General features: G+C 36.5%; 1 protein-coding gene across 1 annotated transcript in view; it reads left to right on the top strand.

Moving 5' to 3' along the window:
* The window catches only part of CNTN5 (contactin 5), a 1,462,970-nt gene that overhangs the window by 1,375,983 nt on the left and 63,444 nt on the right, over positions 1-23,543 (top strand). The window contains exon 18 of the mRNA XM_032640142.1: positions 14,903-15,052. Within this exon, the coding sequence (XP_032496033.1) occupies positions 14,903-15,052 (150 nt within the window). The remainder of the gene's footprint in view (positions 1-14,902; positions 15,053-23,543) is intronic.

Here is a 23,543-nt window from a genome sequence, read left to right as displayed (position 1 = left end):
TTCATTAGCTCTAGTAGCTTTCTGGTGGCATCTTTAGGATTCTCTATGTATAGTACGATGTTTTCTGCAAACAGTGACAGCTTTACTTCTTCTTTTCCAATTTGGATCCCTTTAATTTCTTTTTCTTCCCTGATTGCTGTAGCTAAAACTGCAAAATCTATGTTGAATAATAGTGGAAAGAGTGGGCAACCTTGTCTTGTTCCTGATCTTAGAGGAAATGCTTTCAGTTTTTCACCATTGAGAATGATGTTGGCTGTGGGTTTGTCATATATGGCCCTTATTATGTTGAGGTAAGTTCCCTCTATGCCTACTTTCTGTAGGGTTTATATCATAAATCAGTGTTGAATTTTGTCCAAAGCTTTTTCTGCATCTATTGAGATGATCATATGGTTTTCCTCCTTCAAATTGTTAATATGGTGTATCACATTGATTGATTTGCATATATTGAAGAATCCCTGCATGCCTGGGATAAACCCCATTTGATCATGGTGTACAATCCTTTTAATGTGCTGTTGGATTCTGTTTGCTAGTATTTTGTTGAGGATTTTTGCATCTATGTTCATCAGTGATATTGGCCTGTAGTTTTCTTTCTCTGTGACATCTTTATCTGGTTTTGGCATCAGGGTGATGGTTGCCACATAGAATGAGTTTGGGAGTCTTCCTCCCTCTGATGTATTTTGGAAGAGTTTGAGAATGATAGGTGTTAGCTCTTCTCTAAATGTTTGATAGAATTCTCCTGTGAAGCCGTCTGGTCCTGGGCTTTTGTTTGTTGGAAGATTTTTAATCACAGTCCTAATTTCAGTGCTTTTGATTGGTCTGTTTATATTTTCTATTTCTTCCTGGTTCAGACTTGGAAGGTTGTACTTTTCTAAAAATTTGTCCATTTCTTCCATGTGGTCCATTTTATTGGCATATAGTTGCTTGTAGTAATCTCTCATGATCCTTTGTATTTCTGCAATGTCAGTTGTTACTTCTTTTTCATTTCTAATACTATTGATTTGTCTTCTCCCGTTTTTTTTTTTTGATGATTCTGGATAATGGTTTATCAATTTATTTTTATCTTCTCTAAGAACCAGCTTTTAGTTTTATTGGTCTTTGCTATTGTTTCCTTCATTTCTTTTTCATTTACTTCTGATCTGATCTTTATGATTTCTTTCCTTTTGCTAACTTTGAGGTTTTTTTGTTCCTTTCTCTATTTGCTTTAGGTGTAAAGTTAGGTTGTTTATTTGAGATGTTTCTTGGTTCTTGAGGTAGGATTGTATTGCTCTACACTTTCCTCTTAGAACTGCTTTTGTTGCATCCCACATTTTTTAAGTCATTGTGTTTTCATTGTCATTTGTTTCTAGGTATTTTTTGATTTCCTCCTTGATTTCTTCAGTGATCTCTTGGTTATTTAGTAGTGTATTGTTTAGCCTCCTTGTATTTTCCTGTAAATGACATCTAGTCTCATAGAGTGTGGTCAGGAATGACACTTGATATGATTTCAATTTTCTTATACTTGCCAAGGCTTGACTTGTGACCCAAGACATGATGTATCCTGGAGAATGTTTCATGAGCACTTGGGAAGAATGTGTATTCTGTTGTTTTTTGATGGAATGTCCTATAAATATCAATTAAGTCCATCTTGTTTAACGTATCATTTAAAGCTTGTGTTTCCTTAATTATTTTCATTCTGGATGATCTTTCCACTGGTGAAAGTGGGATGTTAAAATCTACTTTGTGTCCTGTACTATGATTTCCCCTTTTATGGCTGTTAGCATTTGCCTTATGTATTGAGGTGCTGCTATGTTGGGTGCATAAATATTTACAATTGTTATATCTTCTTGGATTGATCCCTTGATCCTTATGTAGTGTCCTTCTTTGTCTTTTGTAATAGTCTTTATTTTTAAGTTTATTTTCTCTAATATGAAAATTGCTACTCTAGCTTTTTTTGATTGCCCTTTACATGGAATGTCTTTTGCCATCCCCTCACTTTCAGTCAGTATGTGTCCCTAGGTCTGAAGTGGTTCTCTTGTATACAGAATATATACTGGTCTTGTGTTTTTTTCCATTCAGGCAGTCTGTATCTTTTGTTGGAGCATTTAATTCATTTACATTTAAGGTAGTTATCGATATGTATGTTACTGTTACCATTTACTTAGTTGATTTGTGTTTGTTATTGTAGGTCTTTTCCTTCTCTTGTGTTCCCTGTCTAGAGAAGTTCCTTTAGCATTTGTTGTAAAACTGGTTTGGTGGTGATGAATTCTCTTAGCTTTTACTTGTCTGCAAAGATTTTAATTTCTCCCTCAAATCTAAATGAGATCCTTGCTGGGTAGAGTAATCTTGGCTGTAGGTTTATTTCCTTTCATCACTTTAAATATGCCCTGCCCCTCACTTCTGGCTTGCATAGTTTCTGCTGAAAGATCAGCTGTTAAACTTATGGGGATTCTGTTGTATATTATTTGTTGTTTTTCCCTTGCTGCTTTTAATATTTTTTCTTTGAATTTAATTTTTGATAGTTCGTTTAATATGTGTCTTGACATTTTTCTCTTTGCATTTATCCTGTATGGGACTCTCTGCATTCCCTGGACTTGACTGACTATTTTCTTTCCCATACTAAGGAAGTTTTCAACTATAATCTCTTCAAATATGTTCTCAGTCTCTTTTTTTTCCTCTTCTTCTTCTGGGACCCCTATAATTCGAATGTTGTTGCTTTTAATGTTGTCCCAGAGGTCTCTGAGAATGTCCTCAATTGTTTTCATTATTTTTTTCTTTATTATACTCTGTGATAGTAATTTCCTGTATTTTATTTTATTTTATCAGGTCACTTATCCGTTCTGCCTCAGTTATTCTGCTACTGATTCCTTCTAGAAAAATTTTACTTTCATTTTTTTGTTGTTGTTCATCATTGTTTGTTTGCTCTTTCATTCTTCTAGGTCCTTGTTAAACGTTTTTGTGTTTCCTCCATTCTATTTGCAAGATTTTGGATCATCTTTACTATCATTACTCTGAATTCTTTTTCAGGTAGATTGCCCATTTCCTCTTCATTTGTTTGGTCTGGTGGGTTTTTACTTTGCTCCTTCAACTGCTGTGTGTTTCTCTTTCTTCTCATTTTTCTTAACTTACTGTGTTTGGGGTCTACTTTTCACAGGCAGTAGCTTCGTATTTTCTGTTGTTTTAGGTGCCTGTCCCTAGTGACTAAGGTTGCTTCAGTGGGTTGTGTAGGCCTCCTGGTGTAGGGAACTGGTGCCTGTTTTCTGGTGGGTGGTGCTGGATCTTGTCTTTCTGGTGTGCAGGACCACTTCCAGTGGTGTGTTTTGGGGTGTCTGTGACCTTATTATGATTTTGGGAAGCCTCTCTGCTAATGGGTGGGGTTGTGTTCCTGTCTTGCTAATTGTTTGGCATAGGCTGTCCAACACTGTAGCTTGCTGGTCGTTGAGTGGAGCTGAGTCTTAGCACTGTGATGGCGATCTCTGGGAGAGCTTTCACCATTTGATATCACATGGAGCCAGGAGGTCTCTGGTGGGCCAATATTCTGAACTCGGCTGCCCCTCATCAGAGGCCTGACACCCAGCTGGAGCACCAAGACTGTCAGCTACATGGTTTCAAAGGAAAGGGAGATTAAAATAATAAATAAATAAATAAATAAATAAAATAAAGTTATTAAAATAAATTTTTTTAAAAATTAAAAAGTAATTTAAAAAGAATGAAAGAAGAGAGCAACCAAACCAAAATACTAGTCCACCAGTGATAACAAGTGCTAAAAACCATACTTAAAAAAAAATTAAAAGGACAGAGAGAACCCTATGAAAAATTGTAAAACATAGCTATACATACACAATCACACAAAGAAGCATACACATACACACTCGCAAAAATAGAAAAAATATATATATCTCAAGTCTGCAGTTGCCCCCAAATTTCACCACCTCAATTTTGAGATGATTTGTTGTCTATTCAGGTATTCCAGAGATACAGGGTACATCACGTTGATTGTGGAGACTTAATCCACTACTCCTGAGGCTTTTGGGAAGTCTGAGGTTTTCTGCCAGCATTCAGTAGGTGTTCTGTAGGAGTTTTTCCACATGTAGGTGTATTTCTGTTGTATTTGTGGGAAGGAAGGTGATCTCCACATCTTACTCCTCTGCCATCTTGAATGTCTCCCCCTAGGTAGGAGACTTTAAAACCTATAGTTATGGCTAGGAGAATATAAATATATGTAGCTTTGGGAGGAAGGATAGTTATAAATTTTATATTAATTTTGTTTTTTAGCATTGCATCAGAAATAATTACATCAAGATTAAAACAGAAATTAACTGTTGGTCACACCTGGCAATTTGAACTCCCCTTTCATTCATTCAATAATAATGTAACAAGCAACCTTCAGACAGTGATCTAGGCACTTAGGATGTATGAGGGAACAAAACAAAACAAAACATTCATGCTCTTGTGTAGACGGTATTCACATGGGTGAGGACAAACAATAAACAGAGAACATAATAAACATGTAAGTTAAATAGTATCTTGGAAGTTAATGAATGAAACAAATAAAGAAATATTATATTGTAAGGAAGATCAGAAGTACTGTGGAAGAGGTAGTATATTAGTCTGCTTGGGCTGTCATAACCAAATGCCATCACCTAGGTGGCTAAAACAACAAAATATTATTTTCTAACAGTTCTGGTGACTGAGCATGTAGGTGTCAGCCAGTTCCTTTTGATTTCTGCTGAGAATGCTCCCCCTGGCTTGCAGATAGTAGCCCTCTCACTGCATACTCACATAGCAGACAGGCAGGAAGCAAGTTTTCCAGTGTCTCTTCTTATAAAGACACTATTCTTATCAAATCATTGTCCCACCCTTATGACTTCATTTAACCTTAATTACTTCCTATTTTCAACATAACTTAATATATTAAAGATAACACAGTATCAATTCCCCAATGTCTCTTCATTTCTCTCAGGATGAAAGACCAAATCCTTTATGTCTTGGTTCCTCCAATCCCTCTACAAACTCATTTTCTACCATTCTCACTCTGCTCCTGACTCACTGGTCTTCTAATGTCCTGCCTATAATGCATCTAATACCTTTGTACTAGTTACTCATTTTACATGGGATGCTTTCCTCCAAATATTGGCATAGCTAAATCCAAACTTCATTCAAAAGTTCACTCAAATGCACCTTCATAATGAGGCTCATACTGACCACTCTGTTTAAAATTTCAAGAGATGTGTGGTGAAGATAGCTGAGTAGAAAGATCCTTAACTCACCACTTCCCATGGGCACACCAAAACTACAGCTATTTACAGAGTGACTACCTATGAGAATGACCCTAAGACTAGGAGAAAATATTATTCTGCAACTGAAGATATAAAGAAGAAACCATAAAAGAGATGGTGAGGAGGGACAGAGACACTGTGTAGTTGAGACCCATACCACCAGGTATGTGACCCACAAATGGGAGGATAATCACAGTCTCAGAGTTTCTCCCCAAGGAGCAAGGATTCCAAGCCCTACATTGGGCTCCCCACCTTGGGCATCCTGCACCAGGAAGAAGAGTCTCTAGAACTTCTGTCTTTGAAGGCTAGTGGGGCTTGCATTCAGGAGAATTGGAGGGCTGTAGGAAATAGGGACTCCACTCGTAAAAGGCATGAACAAAATCTCACACATTTCAAGTCCCAGTGTAGAGGCCATAATTTTAAAGGCATCTGGGTCAGCCCACTTGCTGATCTTGGAGAGCCTCCTAGAAAAGCAGGAGGCAATGGAGCTCCCCTTGGGGATAGAGACACTGGTGACAGCCATTTGGGGGAGCTCATTCTACCACAAGCATACTGATGCTGTCAAGTGCCATTTTGGAGTCCTCTGTCTAACCTATTATTGCTGAGGGCCTACCTGCCCACCAGCAGGCTGACACCAGCTCAGGGCCCACCCAGGCTGAGCAGCCAACCATTTCAAAACTTGGCCCTGCCCTTAGCAGGCCAGCAGCCATGAGGCAGTACCTGAGATTCAAACAGAATGGAGGCCAGTCTAGCCCACCAGAGCACCCACAGTAGTCAGCCTCACTACAATAGACGGGTCCACGCAACCCAAATAAGGGAGACCCCTAGAGTATATAGCTCCAGTGACTAGAAGGGAGTGTGCTGTTGAACGTCTACTAGATGTCTCCTACATGAGGCTACTTCTCAATGATGGGGAAGTATAACTGACTTATCCAACACATAGAAATAAGCAAAGAATTAGGCAAGATGAGGAGACAGAGGAATATGATAAAAAGGAAAAAGAAAAAATCTCATAATACCTCAGAAAAAGAACTAAACAAAGTGGAGATAAGCAATCTACCTGATAAGAAATTCAAGATAATGTTCATAAAGATGCTCACTACACTCAGGAGAACATAGATGAATGTGGTGATAATTTTAACAGTTAGAAAATATAAAGAGGATCCAAACAAAGCTGAAAAATACAATAACTGAAATAAATACACTAGAAGAAATCAATACTATATTTCATAATACAGAGGAACAGATCAAACTGAAGACACAGTAGTGAAAATCACCCAAGTTGAAAAAAGAAGAAAAAATTTTAAAAAATAGGACATAGGCTTCCCTGGTGGTGCAGTGGTTGAGAGTCCATGTGCCAATGCAGGAAACACGGGTTTGTGCCCTGGTCCAGGAAGATCCCACATGCCGTGGAGTGGCTGGGCCCATGAGCCATGGTCACCTGAGCCTGCATGTCTGGAGCCTGTGCTCCGTAATGGAAGAGGCCACAACAGTGAGAAGCCTGCATACTGCAAAAAAAAAAAAAAAAAGGACAGTTTAAGAGACCACTGGGACAACATCTAATGTAGTAGCATTCATGTTATAGAGGTCCCAGAAGAAGAAGGGTCAGAGAAATCATTTGAAGAAATAATAGCTGAAAACTTCCCTAATCTCATAATGGAAACAAATATCAGGTTCCTGGAAGCACACAGTGTCCCAAACAAGATCAACCCATAGAAGCCCACACCAAGACATACCATAATTAAATGTCAACATCAAAGATAAAAGGATATTTTTTTAAATCAGCAAGAGAAAAACAAGTTACAAGAGAACTTCCATAGGAAAAATCAGCTGAATTTTTAGCATAAACATTGCAGGCCAGAAGGAAGTGGCATGATATATTCAAAGTGATGAAAGGAAAAAACCTACAAACAAGAATATTCTACCCAGAAAAGCTACCACTCAGATGTGAAGAGATTTACAGACAAGCAAAGGCAAACAAACATACAATAAAGTGAAACATACAATAAAAGTGATAGATCAACCATTTATAAAGCTAGTAGGACGGTTAAAGACAAAAGTAGTAAAATCATCTATATACACAACAAGTTGTTAAGGGATACACAAAGCAAAAGGTGTAAAATGATGTGAAAAACATTAAACTTTGGGGGGAGTACAAATGCAGGCTTATTAGAATGCATTCAAATTTAAGAGATCATCAACTTAAATAATTATATATATATATATATATATACAGTTATATAGTTATATATGAACCTCATGGTAACCACAAACCAAAAATTTACAAGAGATATGAGATACACACAAAAGAGGGACAGGAATTCAAACATAAAACTAAAGATAGTCATCAAACCACAAGGGAAGAGAGCAAAAGGAGAAGTGAACAAAAATGAACTGTGGAAACTACCATAAAGAAGTTAACAAAATAGCAATAACTACATACTTATCAATAATTACTTTAAATTTAAATAGACTAAATGCTCCAATCAAAAGAAATACAGTGGCTGAATGGATGAAAAAACAAGAGCCATATATGCAATGACAAGAGACTCACATGAACTCTAAGGAAACAAATTGGAAGTGAGGGGTTGGAAAAAGATATTCCATGCAAATTGAAACAAAGAGAAAGCTGTAGTAGCAATACTTATATTAGACAATATAGACTTTAAAACAAAAATTGTAACAAGAGACAAAGAAAGATATTACATAATGTTAAAGAGATCAATCCAAAAAGAAAATATAACAGTTGTAAATATATATGCATCCAAGATAGGAACACATATACATAAAGCATATATTAACAAACATAAAGAAAAAATTGGCAGTAACACAATAATAGTGGAGAATTTAAGATCTTGCTTACCTCAATGAACAGATCATCCAGGCAGAAAAACCAATAAGGAAACACTGCCCTTAAATGACACATTAGACCAGATAGATTAACAGATATCTACAGAACATTCCATCCAAAAACAGCAGAATACACATTCTTCTCAAGTGCACATGAAATATCCTCCAGGATAGACCACATGCTAGACCACAAAACAAGTCTCAGTAAATTCATGAAGAATGAAACCATACTGAGCACTTATCCAAATGCAATGATTTAAGACTAGAAATCAACTACAAGGAAAAAACTACAAAAAAACACAAACACATGGAGGCTAAACAATGTACTACTAAACAACCAATGGCAGGGGATTTCTCTGGTGGTCCAGTGGTCCTCTGCACTTCCACAGCAGGGGGTATGAGTTCAATCCCTGGTTGGGGAACTAAGATCCCGCAGGCTGCACAGCCAAAATAAATAAATAAATAAAATAAAATTTAAAAAATAAAGAAAGCATTGTTCTGCTAAGGTATATTATTTGGAAAAAAGAATAATAACTAACATTAAGAAATGAAAGACTCCTTATTAAAAAAATCAATGGGTCACTGAAGAAATCAAAAAGGAAGTCAAAAAAATTCCTGGTGACATATGAAAATTAAAACAACGTCTTAAAATCTATGGGATGCTGCAAAAGCAGTTCTAAAGTTTTAGAAATACAAGTCTACCTCAGGAAACCAGAAAAATCTCAAGGAAACAGCCTACCCCTACCCCTAAAGGAACTAGTACAGGAACAAATAAAACCCAAAGTTAGTGGAAGATATGAAATAATAAATTTCAGAGCAGAAATAAGTGAAATAGAGACTAAATAAAACAATAGGAAACAAAAACCAATAAAACTAGGAGCTGTTTCTTTGAAAGTATAAACAAAATTGATAAACCTTTAGTCAGACTCATCAAGAAAAAGAAAGCCCATATCAATAAAATCAAGAATGAAAAAGAAGTTATAACCGTTACATAAATAATAATAATACTAATCTCTTATAAAGGATCATAAGAGATTACTATGAAAAATTATTTGCCAATAAATTGACAATCTAGAAGAAATAGATAAATTTCTAGAAACTTATAATCTCCCAAGACTGAATCAGAAAGAAATGGAAAATAAAACAGATCAGTTACTAGTATTGAAAATGAATCAGTAATAAAAAAAATAAAAGCCAACAAAAAGAAGTACAGGACCAGATGACTTCAAAGGGTATTTCTACTAAACATTTAAAGAAGAGTTAGTACCTATTCCTCTCAAACTATCCAAAAAAATTGAAGAGGAAGGAACATTTCTAAACTCTTTCTATGAGGCCAGCATCACCCTGATAACAAAACTAGATAAAGACAACATAAAAAATAAAAATATATGCCAATATCACTGATGAACATGGATTCAAAAATCCTCAACAAAATGTTAACAAACTGAATTCAACAATGCATAAAAAAGATCATACAGCAATGTTAAGTGGGATTTATACCAGGGATGCAAAGATGATTCAATATTCCTAAATCAATCAGTGTGATATACCACATTAAATAATTGAAGAATAAAAATCATATACATATCAAAGTAGATACAGAAAAGCTTTTGAAAAAATCAACATCCATTTATCATAAAAATTCTCAACAAAGTAAGTATAGAGGAAATATGCTTCAACATAGTAAAGGTCATAAATGACAAGCCCATAACTAACATCATATTGAATGGTGAAAAGCTGAAAGCATTTCCTCTAAGATCAGGAACAAAACAAGTATGCCCACTTTTACTACCTTTATGGAAGGCCTAGCCATAACAATCAGACAAGAAAACATAAATAGAAGGAATCCAAATTGGAAAGGAGAAGTAAAACTCACTGTTTTCAGATGAAACAATACTATACATAGAAAATGATATAATGAAAGAATTAATATTGTTAAAATGACCAAACCACCTAAGGCAATCTAAAGATTCAATGCAATTTCTATCAAAATACCAATGGCAATTTTCACAGAACTAGAACAAATAATTCTAAAATTTGTATGGAAACACAAAACACCCCAAATAGCCAAAACAATCAAGAAAGAAACAAAAAGCTGGAGGCATCATTCTCCCTCATTTCAAACTGTACTACAAAGCTACAGTAATCAAAATAGTATGGGAAATGAGAGCCCAGAAATAAACCCACACACATATGGTTAACTAATCTATGGCAAAGGATGCAAGAATATAAAATGAGGAGAAGAAAGGCTTTTCTGTAAATAATGCTGGGAAAACTGGATAGCTACATGCAAAAGAATCAAATTGGACTACCTTCTCACACCATATACAAAAATAAATTCAAAATGAATTAAAGATTTAAATGTAAGACATGAAACCATAAAATTCCTAGAAGAAAACATAGTACACTGTTCGACATCAGTCTTAATATTTATTTTGGATCTGTCTCCTCAGATGAGGGCACTAAAAGCAAAAATCAACAAATGGGACTACATCAAACTAAAAAATTTTAGCATAACAAAGGAAACTATCAACAAAACAAAAAGGTAGACTGAAATATTTGAAGATATTTGCAAATCATACATCTAATAAGGGTTTAATATCCAAAATATACAAAGAACTCATACAACTCAACATCAAATAAAAAAATCAAACAACCTGATTAAAAAATTGGCAGAGGACCTAAATAGACATTTTTCCAAAGAAAACATAGAGATGGCCAACAGACACATGAAAAGGCACTCAACATCACTAAGCATCAGAGAAATGCAAGTCAAAACTACAATGAGATATTACCTCACACCTGTGAAAATGGTTCTTAGCAAAAAAGCAACAAATAACAAATGTTGGTGAGCATATGGAGAAAAGGAAACTCCTGTGCATTCTTAGTAGGAATGTAAGTGGGTATATCCACTATGGAAAACAGTAATAGCTTCCTCAAAAAAATTAAAAATAGGATTACTAAAATCTGGTGCTTGCTGTTGTATTGCCAGATGCAGAAATGCAGCAGAACACTGATGCTCCCTCCACAAGCTCTTATCGTTGACCAAGCTCTTGATATTTTTTAAATCTGGACTTAGCCAAGTATATTTGGCCACGTTAAAAATAGTATCTTTGTTATTAAAAATTTGATTGCATAATTTTAAAAAATAGAATTACTATAAAATCCAGCAATCCCACTTCAGGGTATTTATCTAAACAAAACAAAAACACTGGTCCAAAAAGATGTATGCACTCCAATGTTCATTGCAGCATTATTTATAATAGCCAGGATATGGAAGCCACCTAAGTGTTCATTGACAGATGGATAAAGAATATGTGGTAAATATATAAACAATGGAATATTACTCAGCTATAATAATAATGAAATCTTGCCATTTGACATAATGTGTATGGATTTAGAGGGTCTTATGCTAATGAAATATCAGAGAAAAGCAAATACCACATGATCTCATATATGGAATTCAAAAAACAAAAAAAGAAAGAAAACAAAATGAAAACAGACTCTTAGATACATAGAACAGACAGATATTGCCAGAAAGTTGGTATTGGGGGATGTGAAATAGGTGAAGGAGATTAAGAGGTACAAATCTCTAGTTATAAATAAATAAGTTACAGGCATGTAATATACAGCCTAAGAATATGGTCAGTAATATTGTAATATATTTGTTTAGGGACAGATGGTTACTAGACATAATGTGGCAATCATTTCATAATGTATGCAATGTCAAATCATTCTGTAGTGCACGTGAAACTAACATAGATTGTGCATCAAGTGAATTTCCAAAATTAAAATAAATTTTAAAAAAATTTAAAAAATCACAACCTGCCTGCTATGGACGGACTTGTGTCTCCCCAAAATTAATATGTTGAAATCCTAACCACTGTATGACTGTATTTGGGGGAGACGCCTTTAAAGAGATCAGACAGCAATTATATATACAAGGCTGGAGTTTAAGAGTGAGGTTTAGAATAAAGATATAAATTAGGAAATTATTGGCATATAAATTTCATTTAATACCATAAAACTGCATGCCATCTCCAAGGATATAAGCATAAAATAAAGAAGAAAGGAGTATGAAAACTAAGCCCTCAAGTATCGAATAGAAAGAAGTTGTGGAAAAGGAGCCATCCAAAGGATACAAAGGGGAAGCAACCATTTGTTAAAAAAAAAAAAAGAATGTGAGCTCCTGACAGAAAAAAAGAGTAAAATCTATCAAGGAAGAGAAAGTAATCAATTGGGTCAAATGCTGCTGACTTGGAAAGTATGACGAGGAATGAGAATTGATCATTGATTTAAGCAACATAGAAGTAATTCATGATCTTGACACTAGAAGTTTTAGTAAAATAGTAAGGACTAAAGTCTCACAAGAATTGGTTTAAGAGAAAATGGAGAAAAGTTAATGCAGACAACTCTTTTAAGAAGTTTTGCTGCAAAGGGAAGTGGAGAAATCAAAACACTCTGAAGTCAGAGACGTCATAATTTGCTTATGAGTTGGAGTAGTGCAGGGGAAAAAGAAAGAAATCCAGGATGACCCCCAAATTTTGGATACAGAAATTGTCATTCACTGAGTAGGGAATACTGCAAAAGTAGGTGGGGGAAATTAAGGTTAAGAATCCCATCTAAATAGAAATGTTTAATAGGTCATAGGACATGTGAATTTGGAGTTTAGGGAGGAAGTTCATGGCTGAAAATATTGGCGTCATCAGCATACAGAAGGTATTTAAAATCATAAGACTAGCTAAGATCACCATGGAGTTAAAAAAAAATGGGAGTTAGTAGAACTGTGGTGCACCTGGAAGAAGAAAAGAAACTAGCAACGGAGATTGATAAGGCATAATCAGAAAGGAGAAAAACAGAAGTTTTGAAAAGTATTTCAAAGAGCAGAGCATGATCAACTGTGTCATAGCATGATGTTAGAACAAACAATCTAAGGAACAGAGACCCAACCATACGGTTTTAGCAATAGAGACCATTGGTGATCTTTACAGGAGCAGTTATAGTGGAATGCTGGAGGTAAGAGCTTGATTGGAGTGGGTTCAAGAGTGAATAGAAAGAGAATAATTGGAGATAGCAAATAAGGCACAAATAACTCTCAAGAAGTTTTGCTATAAAAGAAACATAGAGACTGAGTGAAGGCTGGAAGGAGAGAAAATTTTGAGACAATTTTGTTTTGATTTGTTTTTAAGTGGGAAAAATACCTGCATGCTTGCTGTAGAGACATTTGTAGGGGAGGTGGGGAGGAGAGAGACACAACTGAGATGGATTGACCTCTTCTTTACAATATCTTAAGAGGGCCACCCCTTGAGAGGCGTAAAGTTGCCTTAGAGTGGATTCATGTTTCTACTGTAGTTAAAAGTTGGAAGAATGTTCAGAAAGAAAAATGAGTATATGGCAATTTTGCTAATGATGGATTATGAATTCCAAAGGCCCTAATAAAAGGATTTTAAACAGTAGGGAAGGATGACAACTGAGACAGAAAGAGGAAATGTGCAGAGTTCTATGGGCATTAGAATAAAACGGATGAGGCACGACCTATCTGTCTGGAGTTGCTTGAAATGACTGACATAAACAGAAGTCAATGAAACAGTAAGTCCTGAGGGACCCAAGGCAAGTACTGGTGAAGCAGTGTATGTTGGGCTCTAGGGAGAGCTGAGTGTCTTGGTATCTCTTCTTCCCACCTTTATGTTTGGCATACACAGCTCAGTATTCTACCAAGCTATGGACTGAACAGTGGCCTTTATCCCCTACCTCTTAGACTCCAAGCATGTGGCTCATTTGCCAGTGCAGCAAAAGGGGACAGACTTTTTTCATGTCTTCATTTCACTGCTTTAAAAAGTCAGCTCTGTAGGGCTGTGATATTTGTCAGGCAGCCCACACTGCCTATGGGCTGATCATTCACCTTTCAGGAAGCTAATTATTTGGTAATATTCTACTGTTACATTTCAAAAGAGATTTTTATGGGAAATCCAAGATGCATTTAATTATACCTTGTCACAGTAAAAGTCCATCAAGTCATCAGATCAAAAGCTCCCCCCTGCCACTGTCCTGCCATGTTTAAACAGAAATCCAGGGCTGATATAAACCCAGAGAATGATTGAACTTCATAAGGGAGGTTTTCTACTTTCCCCCTTTTCACCTCTATAACAAATGTTCTTCCAGAAATATTTCCTACACAGCAGAGATGAGTGAACAAGAAAAGCAGTCAAATAGAGCATAAACGCTATGTAAAAAATACTTTACTATGTGGTAATTATATTGACACACAATTTTATGTTTTAATAAAATCTAAATGCAGTGCAAAAATCACTCCAAGGAGAGTTCAGAGCTTCCACTTTGAAACCACAAACTGGAGTTTTTAAATTAGAGAAATATATTCTTACTCTGCTGCTTGGAACTGCCAAGTGGCTAAGCATGTTTGCCAGAACTGTGAGGAGAAAACTGCTCAAGAACTTTCTCTAGAAATATGAGAACTATTTGCTTAAATTAGAGCACTAGTTGGTGTCTTATCTGGGGCTGAGGGGTTGACAAAATGATCATGGCAAGTTATGTTATGTCAATTTATGTGTAAATATGAGATGAAAGAATTCTAACTACAACAAACTGACATGTGCAAGTGCTTACTTCTGAAGATTGATTTTCATTTTACTAATGAGATGGGAGGTGACACATGACCATGTGTTATAAGGATGTACACAGCAGCCTGCCAATTATGTCAGTGCCTGTGATATCTTTGATTGCGATCTATAAGCATTTCCAGTTCACTTAAAGGCATGAAATCTGCTTCCTCTCCACAGTCCCAGAAATCATAACAGGGGACATGGAATCAGCCATGGCAGTGGACCTGAACCCCTGGGTGGAATATGAATTCAGAGTGGTGGCCACCAATCCAATTGGGACTGGAGATCCAAGCACCCCATCTCGAATGATCCGCACAAATGAAGCAGGTAAGAATATTGGGGAGTCAGCATTCTCTTTGGTATGTCCCTAATCACTTTTAAAGCAAGTTGAATTAACCATTAATGCTTGCTTTAGTATAATTTTTCCTGATTCATTTACCTAGACATCATAAAATATTTTTCTTCAAAATAATTCTTTCATTTTATCTGTTTTCAGAACATTCTTTCCTTGTTTCTACAAGTACAGGTCTAGGTGCTTCAATTTCCTCCCAAACCTTGCCTGCATCAAGTTACCATGAAACTGAAGCAGTTAGTTTCTTCTTCTAATTATATTCATTCAATACAGCAGACCTATAAAATTCAGAATAGATTAGCTCACCCTCTTTTTCACCGGTGATAACAGTTACCTCTAATTATAGGGTACTTCCTTAAACTCTTTATGTTGCCCTTCACCGTCTGAGCTGGTATAAATTACACTTGGTAAAGACAAACATAGTCTTAACTTGACCTACTGCCATCTTGATGTCTATGTGTAAAATAACTGCTTCCTAACTTAGAAAAAAAAACAGTATTCTTCCGGCCTTTTAGAATGAAGTATCTCTGATAGAATCTTTCTAAAGACCACACAAGGAAAATTAACAGCTTTATTTAAAAACAAATGTTAAGATAACTTGTCCATCATCTGGAAGAAGCAGAATAAAGAAAAATTGTTAGTAGAGTTTTAATTACTTTGGACAAAGTCTTATTGAGATTTATCTGTATGTCCCTATAAAATTGTATATAAAAAGTATTTAGTAAGGCACTAGCTTAGGCAAACACAAATATCAATAATTTCGATAAGAAAGATTAAAACAACAGAGAAATGAAGAGGGGGGTCGATTACAGATACGAGAAGGAGAAATACAAATTAATGTCTTTACACTCAATGATAGCATGAATCTCAATAATCATTACAATGTAAGTACACTAAGGATGAGAATTTTGTCTTATTTGTTCACTGTTTTATCTTCAATACCTAGAACAATGTCTGGCACTGGTACTCCATATGTCTTTGTTGAAAGATTAAAAAGGAATATTCCTTTTCTTTCCTTTATATGCTGCTATCCACATCAGGACCCAGGTCAGAGACACATGTACATAGAAAGTTAAGAATGAACTGTATATTGTACATTTTGTATCATAGTTATAGAATTGGACCAAAAATGTGATTTGTGACTTCTTAGAAATCGAACAAAGCTTATAATAATTAAAATAAATTATCAAAAGAGTTGGTTCTTTCTCTAAAACACATTCAATCTGGTTCTTAAAAAGAGAAAGAAAGAAAAGAAAAGAATCCCAAATGATCAACTTATTGCATAAAGTGTGAATAATCATTAAAAAGATGTTCAAATTCTTTTCATATAAAAATTAAGCAATCAAGAAAAGAAAAACTAGTCTAAATATGTTGGAAAAGATTCATTCACAGAAAAATCCAACTTTTCTGCTTTTGTGATTTGCCTATCACAAGTTTTTTTTTTCTGCTACTTTTTCAATAGTGTGAATTTTTAATTGAACATTAATTGCTAGGTTGGATTTCCATACATTCGTGAAATCAGCCATGCTTTCATTGTGTACAGGTGTTCATTAATTAAGGGCATAACAGGTTAGTTGTTCCTCATTTTATGTACTCACTGTGCAGATATTGAAATGACTGCCAATATTAGTACTTAGGCTCACATATTTTCTAAAAAGCACTGCCTTAATTTGCATATTGTTAATTGTGTTTAAACAAAGGCAAAGATTACTGCCTAATTCAGATGTTCTCTATAAATATTCATTTCAAAATAAATAATCCGTTTGGGGTGAATAATCATTTTAGACTTTCTGTAGTACAAATCTCTTTGTGCTATTAAAAATAACAACAACACTTTCACTTTTCAAGTTAAATCGTATTCAGGTAATGCATTTTAAAAGATTTGTCCCTTGTCTATTTCTGAAGCTACTTCAATCATATAGCGCCTGTCTCTCCATTTTATCATGAGTTCTATACACATGACATACTCTAGTCCATTAAAATCTTATGGAAGAGAAGAGAAATAGCATGAAAAATACATGAAATACTCTTTTTTGAAAAGTGAGTTGAGGAAGGCTGTACTGCATACTTTATGCTTCTTGTGCTTTGGTACCACACAGGGCTAAAGCTGCTAATGGTGTTGAACCAAGGGTTGAGTTTTGTGCCTGTTTTGCCAGGCAGCACAGATTAAAAGGGACACTAACATCCTGAGACATCCTCTCAAGTGATGCACTCTGCCTCTGTTAAGTACATGTCCTGTATTTTAAAAGATGATGCTGTTCTAATGGGCCAAGTAATCTTTGAAAACCAATGGAGCTGCCTAGAAGAGAAAAGGTCTCACACTCGGGATATTGAATCAAAAGTTTTATGTCCCTTTAAAATTCTCCTCTTTACTAGAATATTCTAAATCCCAAAGCAGTTTTAGTAAAGCATTTTTACCTTAGATTGTTTCTTGCCCACACACCAAAAACGGTTAATTTTTCTTTGCAATATACTGTAGGGTATATTTTGAATTTTATGGTCATCAAAATACTCTTCATAAGCAATAAACACAAGATAAATTGGTTTAGTCAACTTATTATTTTTAGGATGTCAAAATCGTGATACAAATACAGATTTCCCCAGCTATCTGAAAGGAAAGCATTTCTAAGAAAACTTGTAAGCCAAAATGGCCTAAAGTGAAGAACCAATTTTCATTTTTCACCTTTTTCATAAAAGAGAAAATCTATTCAGATTTTTTTCAGTTTGTGAAAATAGGTACTAATGTAGGTCTTTTGTAAAAAACAAAGTGGTATAAAGCAAACTTTTGAAAAGTAAGGGATACCTGTATATGTTTGCACTTTAATGTATGTTTATATTTATTTATTATAGTTCAATTTTCTTACAAGTTTTAGTGGGTTTGTTAGCTACAGTGAGAGAGAAAGAAATTTGCAAATGTGGAAATGTGTTACTATCTTCAAACCAGTATATAAGTTTGTGTTGAATATTGGGAATGCTTTCCCTACCATTTAAAAAGATGACACTCAAGAGAGAAAAATCACATTTTAGGAAATGAATTTTGAAATAAACACTCTGGTAGAAATGATAAAATATGTAAATATGAATTTAGCAAGAACAATTCTCTCATTTGAGTAATTCTCTCATTTAACTGAACTTTAATATTCTGTGTTACATATTTATAACACTAACTGATGAAAGATAAATGAAAAGGAGAGAAGATACCATTAACTATGTAATCTATAGTTTAGAAAGGTTTGGTCTTCTCTGTTCTATAAAATTTCTATTATTATTAAAGCTCTTGGTTTAAATCTCAATACCTGCAGTTTTTTATTTCAAATTATGATGAACTGATAGAGAGAGATCAAAGAAGGTGCTACCTAATACCAGTAATTAAGAGTTTGAGGTTCAGAGTTAGGCAGATCTGGATTAATGTTCCTCTCTGCCACTTACTAGCAATAAACATAGGTAAGCTATATGCATTGTTCAAGGCTCCATTTTTTCACTTGTAAAATGGAGATCATATAGCAACCTACTCCCTTGGATTATTGTGTTAAATAATATAATGAAGGTAAAGAGTTTGGCACATGGTAAGTGCTTAACATTAGCCATTTATTATTATTATTATCATGAATTTAAATGAGTTATTACTTTAATAAATATAAATTTAAACGAAAGTAATTATGCATGTTGCTATTTTCGTATAGAGGAAACATTTTTAGGTTAAATATATGTTTGTCAACATAGTAAGAGCTATTCAGTCTCTTGGCTTGCAGTTATCTCCAAGACACTGTCCTGTTGAGAAGTCTCCACAGCAGACTGTGTGCCATCCATCCTGGCCCCTCAACCCACCTGAATGGTTGGGGAGTCAAGAGAGCCCTTCAGAGTGTGGTGCACAGTACAGAGCACCATGTTCCCCTCTACATCCCCCTTTTCCACCTCTGTGTCTGGGCTCTCCATGCTGCTTTTCTTGTCTAGCCATCCTCATCCATAAGTGGATCATGATATTGTCACAACACGTAGCCATTTTCTTTGGTTCTTATAACATAGATAACACAAAAGGAGCAGAGAAGAAGAAGTGTCAAATGAAAGACTTTGCTTAAACACATTGTCGCATATTCAATAACTTTCTAGTTTCTTAGTGCATTGTAGTCTGTCCTGTCATTCTCTTTGGACTTTGAAATGGAAAATGTCACATATTTTTTGCCACACAAGGAAAAACTTTTCTACATTTAAGAGATTAATGGTCAACCAGATAAATATGACTATCAGGTAAACAATCAGATGAAAATCTTTCCTAGCCTTAGCACTTTCTGTACTATATTATGTTACAGTTAGGTAACGGGTTTACTGAGCAGACTGAAATACACAGAGTTTAAACATAAGAGCTTAATTCTTCTCCCACCATTGTTCTCCAGTATGTTCCATCTCATCTCTGGCTTCAGCCTCAACTATATCCAAAGCTCTTTTAGGTACTAGGACAGTTTCATTTTCAACTATTAAAAAATTCTATACTGGGGAGGAGATTCAAGATGACGGAAGAGTAAGATGTGGAGATCACCTTCCTCTACACAAATACATCAGAAATACATCTACATGTGGAACAGCTCGTACAGAACACCTACTGAATGCTGGCAGAAGACCTCAGACTTCCCAAAAGGCAAGAAATTCCCCATGTACCTGGGTAGGGCAAAAGAAAAAAGAAAACACAGGGACAAAAGAATAGGGACAGGACCTGCATCAGTGGGAGGGAGCTGTGAAGGAGGAAAGGTTTCCACACACTAGGAAGCCCCCCCAGGCGGAGACTGCCGGTGGCTGAGAGGGTCAGCTCCGGAGCCAGGGCGGAGAGCGCAGCAACAGGGGGGCGGAGGGCAGAGCGGAGACATTCCCGCACAGAGGATCTGTGCCGACCAGCACTCACCAGCCCGAGAAGCTTGTCTGCTCACCCGCCGGGGCGGGCAGGGCTGGGAGCTGAGGCTTCGGTCGGATCGCAGGGAGAGAACTGGGGTTGGCTGCATGAACACAGCCTGAAGGGGTTAGTGCGCCATAGCCAGCCGGGAGGGAGTCCGGGAAAAAGTCTGGACCTACCAAAGAGACAAGAGACTTTCTTCCCTCTTTGTTTCCTGGTGCCCGAGAAGAGGGGATTAAGAGCGCCGCTTAAAGGAGCTCCAGAGACGGGCGCGGGACGCGGCTATCAGCGCGGAGCCCAGAGACGGGCATGGGACGCTGAGACTGCTGCTGCAGCCACCAAGAAGCCTGTGTGCGAGCACAGGTCACTATCCCCACCTCCCCTCCTGGGAACCTGTGCAGCCCACCACTGCCAGGGTCCCATGATCCAGGGACAACTTCCCTGGGAGAACACATACCGCACCTCGGGCTGTAGCAACGTCATACTGGCCTCTGCCGCCGCAGGCTTACCCCCATCCGTGCCCCTCCCTCTCTCCGGCCTGAGTGAGCCAGAGCCCCCGAATGAGCTGCTACTTTAATCCCGTCCTGTCTGAGCGAAGGACAGAGGCGCCCTCAAGCGACCTACACGCAGAGGCGGGGCCAACTCCAAAGCTGAGCCCCGGGAGTTGTGCGAACAAAGAAGAGAAAGGGAAATCTCTCCCAGCAGCCTCAGGAGCAGCGGATTAAATCTCCACAATCAACTTGATGTACCTGCATCTGTGGAATATCTGAATAGACAACGATTCATCCCAAATTGAGGAGGTGGACTTTGGTGGCAAGATATATACTTTTTTTCCCTTTTTCTCTTTTTGTGAGTGTGTATGTGTATGCTTCTGTGTGTGATTTTCTCTGCATAGCTTTGATTTTACCATTTGTCTTAGGGTTCTGTCTGTCCGTTTTTGGATTTTTTTTTTCTTTTTCTTTTTTTTTTTACTTTTCAAACTTTTTTCTTAATAATTACTTTTTTTATTTTAATAACTTTATTTTATTTTATTTGATTATCTTTCTTTCTTTCTATTTGTTCTCCCTTTTATTCTGAGCCATGTGGAATGCGGAATGAAAGGCTCTTGGTGCTCCAGCCAGGTGTCAGGGCTGTGCCTCTGGGGTGGGTGAGCCAACTTCAGGACACTGGTCCACAACAGACCTCCCAGCTCCATGTAATATCAAATGGCAAAAATCTCCCAGAGATCTACATCTCAATGCCAAGACCCAGCTTCACTCAACGACCAGCAAGCTACAGTGCAGGACACCCTATGCCAAACAACTAGCAAAACAGGAACACAAACCCATCCATTAGCAGAGAGGCTGCCTAAAATCATAATAAGGCCACAGACACCCCAAAAAAAACCACCAGATACAGTCCTGCCAACCAGAAAGACAAGATCCAGCCTCATCCACCAGAACACAGGCACTAGTCCCCTCCACCAGGAGGCCTACACAGCACACTGAACCAACCTTAGCCACTGGGGACAGACACCAGAAACAACAGGAGCTACGAACCTGCAGCCTGCGAAAAGGAGACTCCAAACACAGTAAGTTAAGCAAAATGAGAAGACAGAAAAACACACAGCAGATGAAGGAGCAAGGTAAAAACCCACCAGACCTAACAAATGAAAAGGAAATAAGCAGTCTACCTAAAATAGAAATCAGAGTAAAGATAGTAAAGATGATCCAAAATCCTGGAAATAGAATAGAGAAAATACAAGAAACGTTTAACAAGGACCTAGAAAAACTAACGAGCAAACAAACACTGATGAACAACACAATAAATGAAATTAAAAATTCCCTAGAAGGGATCAATAGCAGAATAACTGAGGCAGAAGAACGGATAAGTGACCTGGCAGATAAAATACTGGAAATAGCTACTGCAGAGCAGAATAAAGAAAAAAGAATGAAAAGAACTGAGGGCAGTCTCAGAGACTTCTGGGACAGCATTAAACTCACCAACATTCGAATTATAGGGGTCCTAGAAGAAGAAGAGATAAAGAAAGGGACTGAGAAACTATTTGAAGAGATTATAGTTGAAAACTTCCCTAATATGGGGAAGGAAATAGTTAATCAAGCCTAGGAAGCAAAGAGAGTCCCACAGAGGATAAATCCAAGGAGCAATACTCCAAGACACATATTAATCAAACTATCAAAAATTAAATACAAAGAAAAAATATTAAAAGCAGCAAGGGAAAAACAGCAAATAACACACAAGGTAATCCCCATAAGGTTAACAGGTGATCCTTCAGCAGAAACTCTGCAAGCCAGAAGGAAGTGGCAGGACATATATAAAGTGTTGAAGGAGAAATATCTACAACCAGGATTACTCTACCCAGCAAGGATCTCATTCAGATTTGACGGAGAAATTAAAACCTTTACAGAAAAGCAAAAGCTAAGAGAATACGGCACCACCAAACCAGCTTTACAACAAATGCTAAAGGAACTTCTCTAGGCAGGAAACACAAGACAAGAAAAAGACCTATGATAACAAATCCAAAAGGATTATGAAAACGGGAATAGTAACATACATATCGATAATTACCTTAAATGTAAATGGATTAAATGCTCCAACCAAAAGACATAAACTGGCTAAATGGATACAAAAACAAGACCCATATATATGCTGCCTACAAGAGACCCACTTCAGACATAGGGACACATACAGACTGAAAGTGAGGGGATGGAAAAAGATATTCCATGCAAATGGAAATCAAAAGAAAGCTGGAATAGCAATTTTCATATCAGACGCAATAGACTTTAAAATAAAGAGTATTACAAGGGGCAAAGAAGGACACTACATAATGGTCAAGGGATTGATCCAAGGAGATATAACAATTGTAAATATTTACGCACACAACATAGGAACACCTCAATACATAACGCAAATGCTAACAGCCATAAAAGGAGAAATCGATAGTAACACATTCATGGTAAGGGACTTTAACACCCCACAGTCACTAATGGACAGATCATCCAAAATGAAAATAAATAAGGAAACACAAGCTTTAAATTATATATTAAATAAAATGGAATTAATTGATATTTATAGGACATTCCATCCAAAAAAAAACAGAATACACTTTCTTCTGAAGTGCTCATGACACATTCTCCATGTCAGATCATATCCTGGGTCACAAATCAGCCTTGGTAAATATAAGAAAATGAAAATTGTATCAAGTATCTTTTCTGACCACAACGCTATGAGACTAGATGTCAATAAAAGGAAAAACTCTGTAAAAAATACAAACACACAGAGGCTAATCAATACAATACTAAATAACCAAGGGATCACTGAAGAAATCAAAGAGGAAATCAAAAAATACCTAGAAACAAATGACAATGAAAACACTAAGACCCAAAACCTATGGGATGCAACAAAAGCTGTTCTAAGCGGGAAGTTTATAGCAATACACTCCTGCCTTAAGAAACAAGAAACATCTCAAATAAACAACCTAACCATACACCTAAAGCAATTAGAGAAAGAACAAAAAAACCCCAAAGTTAGCAGAAGGAAAGAAATCATAAAGATCAGATCAGAAATAAATGTAAAAGAAA

The sequence above is a fragment of the Phocoena sinus genome, chromosome 8 (assembly GCF_008692025.1).
Source record: "Phocoena sinus isolate mPhoSin1 chromosome 8, mPhoSin1.pri, whole genome shotgun sequence".
NCBI lineage: Eukaryota > Metazoa > Chordata > Mammalia > Artiodactyla > Phocoenidae > Phocoena > Phocoena sinus.
This window is presented reverse-complemented; position numbering and strand designations above follow the sequence as displayed.